This window comes from Rhea pennata, chromosome 2 (assembly GCF_028389875.1).
Source record: "Rhea pennata isolate bPtePen1 chromosome 2, bPtePen1.pri, whole genome shotgun sequence".
Classification (NCBI taxonomy): domain Eukaryota; kingdom Metazoa; phylum Chordata; class Aves; order Rheiformes; family Rheidae; genus Rhea; species Rhea pennata.
In genome coordinates this window covers 38,618,715-38,630,961 of record NC_084664.1, presented here as the reverse complement: position 1 = coordinate 38,630,961, position 12,247 = coordinate 38,618,715, and the positions used below count along the sequence as shown (strand labels likewise).

The following is a 12,247-nucleotide window of genomic DNA, read 5'->3' as shown; positions in this document are numbered from 1 at the left end:
TAATTTCTAAATGAAAAAAAAACCATATCCTGTCCTTTCACCAATCCCATCTCCATCCCTGGTCCCTAGGAGGGACGTAGCAAGACAGTTCATAATTTCTTATATTTCAGATCAGTTTTAATGCATAAAAATGTGCTCCACCTCTGAATTTTTACTAGGATAACCTGCCTTATTCAGCACTGCCAGACCTTCCACCACTTTTGCACAAGATTCATGATAAGCAATAGTATTTCTTACCCCTTGCCCAATAGTGTGACTGAGCAAGATTCAAAGTCTTCACTTTACTCATTTCTGATTAAATGTCTTCTGTATCCCTAACAGTTTTCAGTACTTTCTTGTACTGAGGAGCCCAGATCTGGACCCAGCACTCCAGATGTGGCCTCATCAGTACTGAGTAGAGGGGAAGGACTGCCTCCCTTGACCTGTTGGCAACAGTCTTCCTAATGCAGCCTGGGACACAGTTGGCCTTCTTTGTCATGAGGATGCATCGCTGGCCTATGTCCAACTTTTTGTCCATGAGGACCCCTAGGGCCTTCTCTGCAAAGCTGCTCTGCAGTTGGTTGGCTCCCAGCTTATGGCTCCCTCATGCAAGGGGTTATTCTTCCCCAGGTGCAGGACTTTGCAATTGGTGGGGTTCCTCTCTGCTGGCTTCTCCAGCTTGTCAAGCTTCCTCTGAATAGTAGTGCAGCCACTAGTGGTGGTTTCAGCCGCTCTTCCTAGCTTTGTTTCATCTGTGAACTTGTTGAAAATGCATTCTGTCTCATCATCTAGGTCATTAATGAAGTCGTTAAACAGTATTGAGCCCAGTATGGGCCCCTGGGGACACTACTAGTGACTGCTCTCCAGCCGGACTTCGTGCCACTGATCATGACTCTGAGTTTGGCAGTTCAGCTAGTTTTCAATTCACCTCATTGACTGCCTATTTAGCCTACACTACATCAGCTTGAGGATTTTATATGAGACAGTGTTAAAAGTCTTACTAAAGTCAGGGTAAAAAACATCTACTGCTCTCTTCTCATCCACCAAGCCAGTCATCTCATCATAGAAGGCTATGAGATTGGTTAAGCATCCGTGCTGACTACTCCTAATCATCTTCTTGTCCTTCATATGTCTGGGAATAGTGTCCAGGATTAGTTGCTCTATCTAGTCATGCATGAAAACTCCAGTACAGAAATCAGAGACCATGTTTGAAAATTCTGATTATTCTGGAGCCCAACATTTTTCTTTTAAGTGTCCACTTTTGAATATTTGAAATCACTATGACTGCTAACTCAGGAAGTAATTCATGCTTAATACTAAACACATTCAGGAGGAAAATAGCAACTCTTTTTCTTCCCCATACATTTCCAGTGGGGAAAAGGAATTCTAAGGAAGCAAAATATTGCAAGAACATGATTGCTTCCTCACCATTTAAAGTAAAAGATCTGTTATCCCAATACATTCATTTCAATTATTATGAAAAAATCATTCTTCACAAAAATCCTATTTTCAACGAGCAAAACTGTTAATTATTAACTAACATAGCAAAATAAGTTAATGATGCTGTTTCTAAGGTAAGTTTGATGGCTGTGGTGTAAAAGAAGTTCGTCTGAAGAACACATATGAAACCTATTTTGTGACATGCAGTATGTATAGGGAATGAAGAAAGTAAAGAACTCCTGGAAATGCCCAAAAGGATGACTGAGGCTGGTATCACCAGAGTAATAAGGGCAGAGAAAGGAATTAGCATTTCACAAAACAAAGGAGGGAATGACTAACAGGGAAGGGCAGACATATGAAAGACTTGAAAGCAAACACAAAAGACTGGATGTTGATAGGATATGAATCAGTGGAAGGATTCACAAAGAATGACAAGAAAGACAAATCATCTTAACAACTGTGTTTTGAATAGACTGGAAAAGGTTGCTGTCATTTTCAGAGAGGCACGGGTAATTAACCTGCACAATAATCTGAACAGAGAAGGAGATATGATTTAGAAATACATCAGAGGAGAATGTAATAAGATTATTACTATACAAATAAATAATAGTAATAATTTACATGCTACTTTAAACGTGCAGGATGAGAAAATGGCCCCAAGTAACAAGCATGACTGAGCTTGTGAATGGTGGTAATCATAGAAAATATGAATGGGAAAGGTTTCATGGGAAAGATAAAGAATTCAGATTATGACAGAATAACTTTAAGCTGACAGAAAGACAACCCAGTGGAAATACTGGAGATGCTAAACAATTGGACTGAAGGAGAGAGGACAGATCAGGAACAGAAAGAAGGTTTGAGAACCATCATTGGCATTAGGGTACGTGAAGCTCAGCAATTCAACAAGAGAAAACAGCAAATAAGAGGCAGGCATACAACTGCCAAGAATACTCAGAAAAGATAGGCAGCGGGGCAAGAGCGGAGGAGGTATAAAAAAAGAAAAAAGGCCAAATAAGTGAAAAACTAGAAAAAGATACTATCTCAAAAAGACTAAGATATTCAGGAAGAAAGGGAGAGTGACACTATCAAAAGATACGTTCTTTTCCAGAAAAGCTCTATTCTGTTTTTGCTTCAAATGATTCCTATATAAAAGCCAGCAGATGAGGTATGAATGCAAGTGAGTATTATGGCTAAGGTGACTTGAAAAAACGCGTGCCCTAAAGCTAAGTTCCCATGAGCACAGACACCTCATTAAGTGACCTCATTTTCAGAAGTGCTGAACATCCTGCAGCTCTGCCTGACTTCATTACATACTTTTTCAGAAGTGCCAGGCGCCCACCACTCTGGCTGACACTGCTGAGACCCCAGCAGAGTCCACTGGATAGTCAGAATGGCAGGGAACATGTCCCTTACCCACATGCTCAACTGATGATCAAACTTCACCTTTCTGCCTCATATTCTCCCTCCCTCTCCTTTTTGAAAATACTAATACAGAATCCTATTTATAGGGATATAGCTAACTGAAATAATAGAAAAATGGACTTAGTACAGTTGTAAACAGCGACTGACATCTGACCCAGCTTTGAGGACTTATTTAGAGACAAACTCACTTTGATCATAAAAAAGACAATACTTTGATCAAAATGATGCATTATTATTTTAGCCCTAAGAAAACTAACCTCATAAAACGTCAACTACATATGAAAAGGAAACGTTATTATTACTGCTTAGAGAACATCATCAGACTGGCAGCATCTTTTTGGTCCAGAGAGAGATATGAAACACATAGTAAGGCAGACTTAATACTTGACCTACATGCAGCAGTGCAATAGAAAAACTCAACACTTTTTAGTTACCCCTTTAACAATCTTCAGAAGTTTTGTAATTCAAATAGGGTGCCAGCATTCACAGCAGCATAATCAATTTGACAGCTTATAGAGTTAACAAAACTTTAAATGATTATCTAATTTCTAGAGGGATGCTTCTTCGAGATGTAAGAATATGTATCTTGTGTTTTGTTTCAGGGAGAGAACGAGACTTCTCTGGTGGAATGAATAAGATAAATTTTACAATATATTTTAGAAAGAACTGTCTAATTACAAAATCTGTTCTGTGTAAGTAACAAAGCAGCGACATGCAAAAGTCTGCCCTTCCTCCTCTTCTGCCAGGGAAGAAGGACTATCACCAGTTTCTTTCATTCTGCAATGTGCCAGCAATGCAAAGTTTCTATTTTAACTCATCTACGATTTCTGTTCAGTTATGCTCCAACGGAGAGGAAAAATTCCTATCATCGCTTTTACAAAGCAGCAAAAAGACACACTGCCTTCTGTCTGCAAATGCTTCACAGAGTTCCTTAGTCTTACTTCTTTGGTTTCAACTCAGTCAGGAATTTATGCACATGCCTAACTTGAATGATAGGCTGTCACACACCTGTGGGATTACTCACATGCTTAGCCCAAGTGCACAACTTAAAGAAGGCCTTAATTTTTGACAGATCTGAGACTCAGACATTGTGCTGATTACTTGCTGCAATGTAGAAGGCAAGGGAACTTTGTGAGGAGCTGGACCATGGCATTAACCAATGTTTTGCACCTTGCCGCTTTGCTGTCCTTCACACCAGCACACTGTTCTCAAATAATTGAAATAACCATTAAAATGGCACTGACATTTGACATACTTAGCAAATGTTAATCTCACCAGTGATAAAAGGAGAAAAATAGTAGCTTTACATCTCCTCAAAACTCACAAACATGTGCTCTGTGGCCAGAAGTCAAAATTTGCTAAGCTGTTTCAGTAGCCAAACAAATTGCCTATATAGGACAAGAAGCAAATAGGATTCTTGTTTCTTCACTAAGAAGGCAGTGGCACGCTGCAGCATGTTTCCCAGAAAGGGAGTAGAATCCCTGGAGGTTTTCAAAACTCAGTAAGATAAAGCTGATAAAGCTGGCTATAGCTGATGCAGGTGGAAAGCTGGACTAGATAACTTCAGAGATCCCTGCCAAACAACATTTCTATGACTCTTATCTTCCTTTGTTCCCTACTTCATTGACAGTAAAAAGGCAAAATATAACTTCAAATAACATTTCTAACACACAGCAGGCTACAAGAAGAAATTTGTTGTTGAGTATTTATTTATTTACCTATTACTGATGTAGAAATGTAATCAAATCCATTGCTTAGATAATGGTGGCTGCTAGTTACTTTCCAAGAGAAATAAAAACTGTATGCAAAGTATCTGAATAGTATGCTAGCAAAATTAAAGACAAGTTAAGTCAAATGCACTAATAATAATAGAATAGAATAGAATAGAATAGAACAGAATAAAACACAAACACTAAATTAAAACTGTGGTAAGACATAACGTTAGTTTGCATCACGGACTAATACTAACACTGGACATAATTTCTATAATTATTTTATCAGACTGAGATTTTTGTAACAGTGTAAAGAAGCAGTTTTTACCCAATATTGCAATGAAAAACATATGTCTATAGCTAAACAGCCTCAGCAGTAAATCTCTGTAATCTTAAACTACTATCTGCATTTTGGAACTACATAATTTTTTCCAAGGTCACTCATGCATGGAGTTCAGATGCTGAGGCCATGACTTTGTCATTACCACAAAACTGGCATCCTACATATAGCTAACTGAATAGGAAATTATATATTTATATTCTATTAGTTCATCCTGCTTTCTTATTTTTTAAAGTTTCCTTGGATAGACAGGTAATCTATCAGGCAAATGTAACTAAACTTTTTCCACTGCACGTATTGATCTGTCTGCTGCATCAGTGTGGTGACTAGAAGGTAAGTAAAGGCATGTGCTTATTTTTAATGAAAGTTTTTAATGAAAGTTTTCTTAGTGCAAAAAGAGGTATCATCTGCCATTTGAAATATTGGTCTCATCAGAGTCAATGGGAGTCTTCCATTAATTTTGAGTAGGCCATGTTTCTCTTATAAAAAAAAACTTTCATGTGCCTACGTCTTGTACCAGCACTGGAATGGTCCAATTAAAATCACAGAATCATAGAATTGGTAAGGTTGGAAGGGACCTCTGGAGATCATCTAGTCCAACCTTCCTGCTCAGCAGGGTCACCTGGAGCACGTTAGACAGGGTTGCATCCAGGGGGGTTGTGAGTATCTACGGAGAAGGAGACTCCAAATCACTGTAATCCTGTTAACTTTTAAGCAGGTTTCTCTTAAATATACAAAACACATAACAATGAAAAATGTAAGTCTCTGGAAAACAGTGTTCTGAGAAACAAATTTTGGATTTCAATAGTGTGCTCCAATTCTGGCAGATAGCATATACATGATGGCTTTAAAGTCAGCAAGGTAGTTACATATACATGTAAATGAAGTCAACAAGTTTACTCAGATCTTTAAAATTATACATGTACATGCATGTAACTCCTGTGATTCCTGTCTTGGTAGTTCCATTTCTGTAAAGACACTGTACATAATTTAGTTGCCATTATAAAAAGGTAACTTTTGCTTAGGATAGTCCTGTATCTGAAAACAGCAAAAAAGAAAACAAAGATACAGCTTCAGTACCTTTAAAGCTTCAGTAAAGGTTTAATATAAAAAGATAAAATGTACAGACAATTTTTAATAAGGGTTTTAAAAGCTAGTGTTTTGTCTTAGATCAGTGCTACTTTATTAGAAAACATATTTGGAACAAAGCAAAAATAGCATCAAATATGCATTTCTGCACGACGGTCTATGCAAATCATTTTTTTTTTTAAGGCAGACAGGAATGTTCAAAGAGCTGATAATGGTGTCTCCAACTTCTAAACCACCACTTCAAAATCAGCTTATATTGTTAAGGATCAAAAATATCATCATCTCAAAGTGATTTGATGACCCATATAAAAAGACAAGTATATGCAAGTCTGACCTGTACTAAACACGTGAAGGATTAACCTCTACATTTGAAATCATTCCTGATGGTCTCAGTAGAGAAACTATGAAACCCAGGAGCTGTCCATTAGCAAAGCTACCCAGAGAATCTGTCCCTGACAGCCCTGCTGCACTTGCTCTACACAGAACCAGAAAATGCCAGTTTTCGCTGTTGGCCCATACAGCAATTTCTACCAGCACCTAGTACATTTACATCTTTTTTTAAATACAGAAAAGGAAAAGATCTAACAATGACACCCTGGCAAGGTCATAAGATTATTCAAATTTCAGGTATACTCACAGTATGATTTCCATATTGGAGGCTGGTATTCTTCAGCATCTAAAACAGAAATAAAAAGGGGGAATGAAATCAGTCAATTGGCCACCAGGTCAAACTGCCAGCATGCATTTTTCTGTTGTGAGACCTCAGCTTGTCAGCAAAATTCACTTTTCTTTCCCAAGAGAGATGCTAGCTCATTGACAGAACAGTTTTCTATGGGAGAGAAGAACATAAATTTCACCACTTGTGGAGCCAAAGTGTTTTATCCAAATTAATCAAATACAATAGGAATTAATTTTTTCCCAATTTGCATATAGTTTCTTAATTCACCAGTATTCTTATACTAATAAACTAGAACAACTACAGAAGGAATTCTTTATTTCCTCTACTTGGCATCATAAACAGACAAATCACTACTGATTTGCAATCAGGCTTTTAACCTCTCCATTATGATTTTAAAATAAACATTAATGAATAATATATGCTTTAGCTAAAAAGATGCACAGCTCAGATTGAACTCTGATGTACAGATCTGACAGTTCCAACAACAAGATTCAGTTACACTTCTTGAACAATAATATGCAATTTGCATATTCTCCAGAAACAGCATCAGCAAAAATAATAATAAAGGGTAAGAAAAGGAAACACTGGAAAAACTGCATCTGGAAACAGATGACAACTATTGCACTTATCAACCGAAGGGGCATAAAAAGGAGTTGATACATTCTCAGTGCAAGGGTTATGCAATGCTTCTGGGTAAACTGCCAGCAAAGGGAACCAAGCTTCTGTTTTTGAAAACATAAATGCGTATGGCATGAGCTAAAAAAACCAATCAACCACCCACCCACCCAACCACCGACAACAAACATGTTAAGAGCCAAAAGTGCAAAAGGCTCTCTGGAAGGCAGGCTAGCACCATTTGACGGCCACACTGAATACCTGACCCTGCAAGCCTCAAGAGAGCTGGAAGAAAAGCTATTGCTTCAACGTCCAGAAATTCCTGCAAAGGCCAAGCTTGAACTTTAAGAGTTAAATACACAGCTCCAAATAAGCTGCCATACACTACCTGGAAAGGGTGGGAAACCATATATTAGTTTGGCTCTCAACTGCCTTGTTGCCAAACACTTTGAAGAGTCATTTACAGTGGGTGTATTATTAACCTCCTAGTACTGTGCAAGTTAATTAAGGTGTTTGGTGTTCACTAAACTTCTACTTAAGTTATGTTAATGAAATTCAATTATAGTTGCATAGCTCATGCTCCCTATCTATTTATATACAGGCAATCACTTTAAACATATCCATGCAAAAGTTTGTTTACTAGGAATGTTAATCATTAGCTACCATCTGCCACTTTTAACTACATTGTTTTAAAGGAGGATAAAACTTAGTAGTTATCTCCGTTATTGCTTGTAATAATATTCTGTAACATTCTGCAAATATATTGATTGGGAAACCCATTCAATTTCAGTTTCAACTAAATCCACTTCAAAACTATGCCAAAATTTTGAAGTGCTCTCAGACTAAGAGTGTTACACCACACTGTAGCAATCCGGGAGTAATTAGCTTGCAAGTTCATTACACAAAAGGATTATTTAAAATTATCTGAAGCTATTCATGAGAGCAGTGAATTTCTTCATGCAAGAGCAAACTAATTTTTTTTCCTCTCACATTATAATGGTAATATATTACTCAGTTTCTTCTATACATCTGTTGCTCCACACATAGTTCATCATAGCACAGCAATATTATCTATTAAATTACTTTGGGATACTTCTGTATGATTGCAACAGAGTTTCTGAATCTGCTTGTTAACTCAAATATATTCTTCCAATAAGATAAACTGATTGTGTTATCTCAATGTTTATCTATACTTGTGCCTTCAGAAAAGGAAATAATATTGGGAAAAACAATGAAAAAAAAAACAATGACTATTCACTGCTGCTATAGTCTTCTGAATTAATTATATAGAGCAAAGTAAACTGAACAGTGAGAGTTCATCTGTAAGTGGCCATAAACTGCTTCATTAGCTTTAGATGGACTGATGGTGTGGAAACAGTCTAGATACAGAGCAATCATCTTGGAGGGAGTCATAAAACAAAAACTCTTCATGATTTTGTTCGATTTGTCATGGATAATCTGTCAGCCCAGGAAAGAATGAACAGAACCATTCCTCAATAGATAAAATCATTCTTAAGGGCGGCACACTCAGTGGAAAAACAGGGGTCACTGGATCCATCTTCTCTCTTACAAGGTACTGCAATATTCTGCGTGGTCCTTCCAGCTGATGCCATGTTCTTAAGTCACAGAACACTGTATAGATGATACTATTAATACTGTTTATTATCAAACTACTGTGGATGACACTGGATGGCACACATTTGTAGGGAAACAAAGAATGACTAGTTTAAACTCAACCTAGAGACAGAGGTCATGCTGATGGATCAGAGAAACATTTACTGGAGCACAGATCTCACGTCCTGTTGCAGAAGACAGGCAGTGGCTCCTTTGTAGACACGGACCATGGAAGAATGAAGGTGCCATTCTACATGGCTGCCAACATGGAAATCAGCTGCAGGGCAGCAATTACCATGACTGAATAGCCATAAAAATACACTAACTTTCCTCCTTGTATGCAAATAGGACTTAGGACTCCCATCCAGGATGACTAGTTTAGACTAAAGTTCAGCTGTTCACCAGTCAGGGATGAAATGAGATGAATCCTACTGAGCACACTAGATTACTACTATTTGCCTCTTTTTGAGCTTTCTGTTCTACTTCATTTTCTATATTATTCCTCTTTTATTGTAAGGTAGGTAAACTATGAAAGTTGCCCATCACTATCTTATCACCAAGCTTAACAGAGCAGGATCTCTGGAGTACAGAAGCTGCCAATAGTACTTTGGGTTGTTGGCTCAGTCACATCACAAATTTTGTCGGCTTCTGCCCGCAGTAGTGATCTCAGCAAGCACCTCAGAACTCCTGCCTGATGTACTTAACAAAAATTAATCAATCAATAAATAAATAAATCAGACTTGGCATCAGTGAGAAGCGCCTCATGTTGATCTCCCATTAAATTATCTTCTTAACATGAATTTTGATCACAGTGCTTATCACAACTGTGATGGGCAGTATGTGAAAAAATTGCTCACTGGCATATTCTTAGGCGATAAACCAGGATCTCTGCTGCTGCTGTTTTCTTGAAGGGTTCGCACTTTTAACAATGACTTGTTGTCTAAACTCAAGAAATGAACCAGCTGAAGATAAGATTGAAAGCAATCGCCACAGGAGAAACTGGGAGTACAAAATGAGTTATCAGTTCTCAACAAAATGTTCCAGGGCCAGCTCTGACACACCTTTCCGAGTTTAGAGAGACTCACTGTGAAAGAATTGCATCACGCCCAGAAGTTCACACCTGGCTAGGTTTTTTCAAGTCTTAGGTGTACTTTTATCAGAAGAGACTAACAAAACCTAACAAGCACTCATTCCTCTCCAAACTGCTAAGAGTGTAAGTGGGGGGAAAAAAAATAAGGAACTAGCATGAAGAGTATTAGAGACAGTATTATCTATCAAAAGCGTGGAAACGTAACAATTTAGAAGATGAATACTTGTCAGAGCCAAGAATATAACTAGAAGTTGGTTAAATGTGAAGCAGAAAGGCAAAATGAATGGTTAATGCTGACTCTTTGGGACTATTTCAGCTACCCAGAGGTTTCTCACTGCACACTAATACATTCATAATGGATGGAAAAAAATACTGCAGAAAATTGGCAACCCGAAAGTAATACTATGGAATTGGAAAGTGGGAATGAGGAAAAGCAGATCAGTTCTTCACTTAATTTGCTTTACTCTTCACAGAGTAGAAAGAGGATGAAAAATATCCGAGGAATGAATTTTTTTTCACAAGACTGATGGAGCAATGTAGTAACTGAATAAAAGCAGAATGACCAAGGTAAAAAGACTACTGAAAACCTGGTAAAGCTTTAAGCAACCAGCTTAAAAGTAAAATTATACAAGTTTTTCTAAAGAAACATGATGACTGAAGACTCTGTAAGGAATGCTTTGTAAATGGGTAATGTTTACAGCTACTCTTAAGCAATTTCTGAAACAAAATCAGGCTTATGTTAATGATTCAGGAAACAAATTTATTGATGGACTTCAAGCCTCATTTTTTACTCTGCCTGGCTCTATATCAAAAATATACCATAGGCATCTTTTGGGATGTGGCTGTGAAAGACACTGCAATGGCATGTAATACTTTCTTAGGATGAACTGCTTTTTACTACTTCTTTGTACTTTGTGAAGATGATTACTTAATGTCAACATTTGATTCTTGGTACTACTAGCATCAGGACTGGCCAAGCTAAGGCAGATCTAATATCATAACCACCAAGTTAACCTTTGATTTCTTTGGCTACTAAGACTGATAACGCACTGACAAGAGGAAAACTCTTGGGGGAAGATCAGAAATTATGTCACCATTAAGTATCTCTAATTTGTAAGTGGCATTTCTAATTACAACGAGAAAAGTAACGTACTTCTGAACTGCAGCTATATGCCATGCCCAGTAATAGATATTCTGAAAAGCATTAATGATTCCTACAGTAGTGAATATTTAAGCTGCACAGTAGCGAGACAGCTTTAGCAACAAAATGGTCACCACAACTCGCTGCTGGTTTCTTCACAGTCGCTAGGAAAGAGGAGGAAAACATTTTTTTGCCTTTGGTCTCAGTATAGGATTATAAAAGACAATCTGCACTTCACCCTACAACTACTGCCTCAGCCTGGATGTTCTGCCATCGCTGTTTGAACTTCAGACTTCCTTTCCAGTAAGGACTAATTTTAAACCTGTGACTTGTATGTGCAGTGATAAGGAAGACCCAACCGGCAAGCCACCAGCTTGCTAGCAGTGTGCAGATAAATGATTCACTAGATGAACAAGTCCAGTAACCGACTTTTTTCATCTTCTATTGTTATTTTCAGGACGAGAATAATAAGTATTAAGGGAAATATACAAAAGGTATTAAAATAATAAAAAGATTATGCAGTTTTACTATATACAGCATTTGCATTTTTATAACTGTTTTCAAAACATTAGTGCATGTTATTAAACACATTTTTCTTATTTTTATATACGTAATTATATATATAAGGGTAAGATATAAATGTTGAGTAAGAGGCCTTGGTAGGAACAGTACTTGCATTCTTCAGAGACATGCATTTTTTTTCTAATTTTTCTTCAAATAATCAGAATTATGTTATACAGTTGACTAGAATGGGGATGGAGATTAATGTGAAAGAATAATAAGGGAACGTCTTTGATAAGGCCAGTTCTCTTTCAACACATAAATCATCACTGCATTATTTAATTTTCACTGTGTGCTTAACACTTACCAATTACTGAACATTTTTTTTTCCATCTTATCTGAACCACTAATGGCTAGAACAGACAATGGTGAACAGTTACTTTTATTTGTTTTACCCTCCCTCTCTCATCAATTAATATATATATATGTGTGTGTACAACTACCACACATTGCACTAATTCTGCAAATTATGGTAAATAGGCAACTTTATTCTGTGCTTGCTTTTCATCTGGCATATTCATTTAGGTGTTTTGCTTGCTTGTATTATATATTATATACAGCAACT

General features: G+C 37.3%; 1 protein-coding gene across 1 annotated transcript in view; it reads right to left on the bottom strand.

Annotated features, from left to right (window-relative positions):
* CHN2 (chimerin 2) overlaps positions 1-12,247 on the bottom strand; it is a 163,629-nt gene that overhangs the window by 93,392 nt on the left and 57,990 nt on the right. Inside the window, exon 2 of the mRNA XM_062569262.1 lies at positions 6,620-6,658. Within this exon, the coding sequence (XP_062425246.1) occupies positions 6,620-6,658 (39 nt within the window). The remainder of the gene's footprint in view (positions 1-6,619; positions 6,659-12,247) is intronic.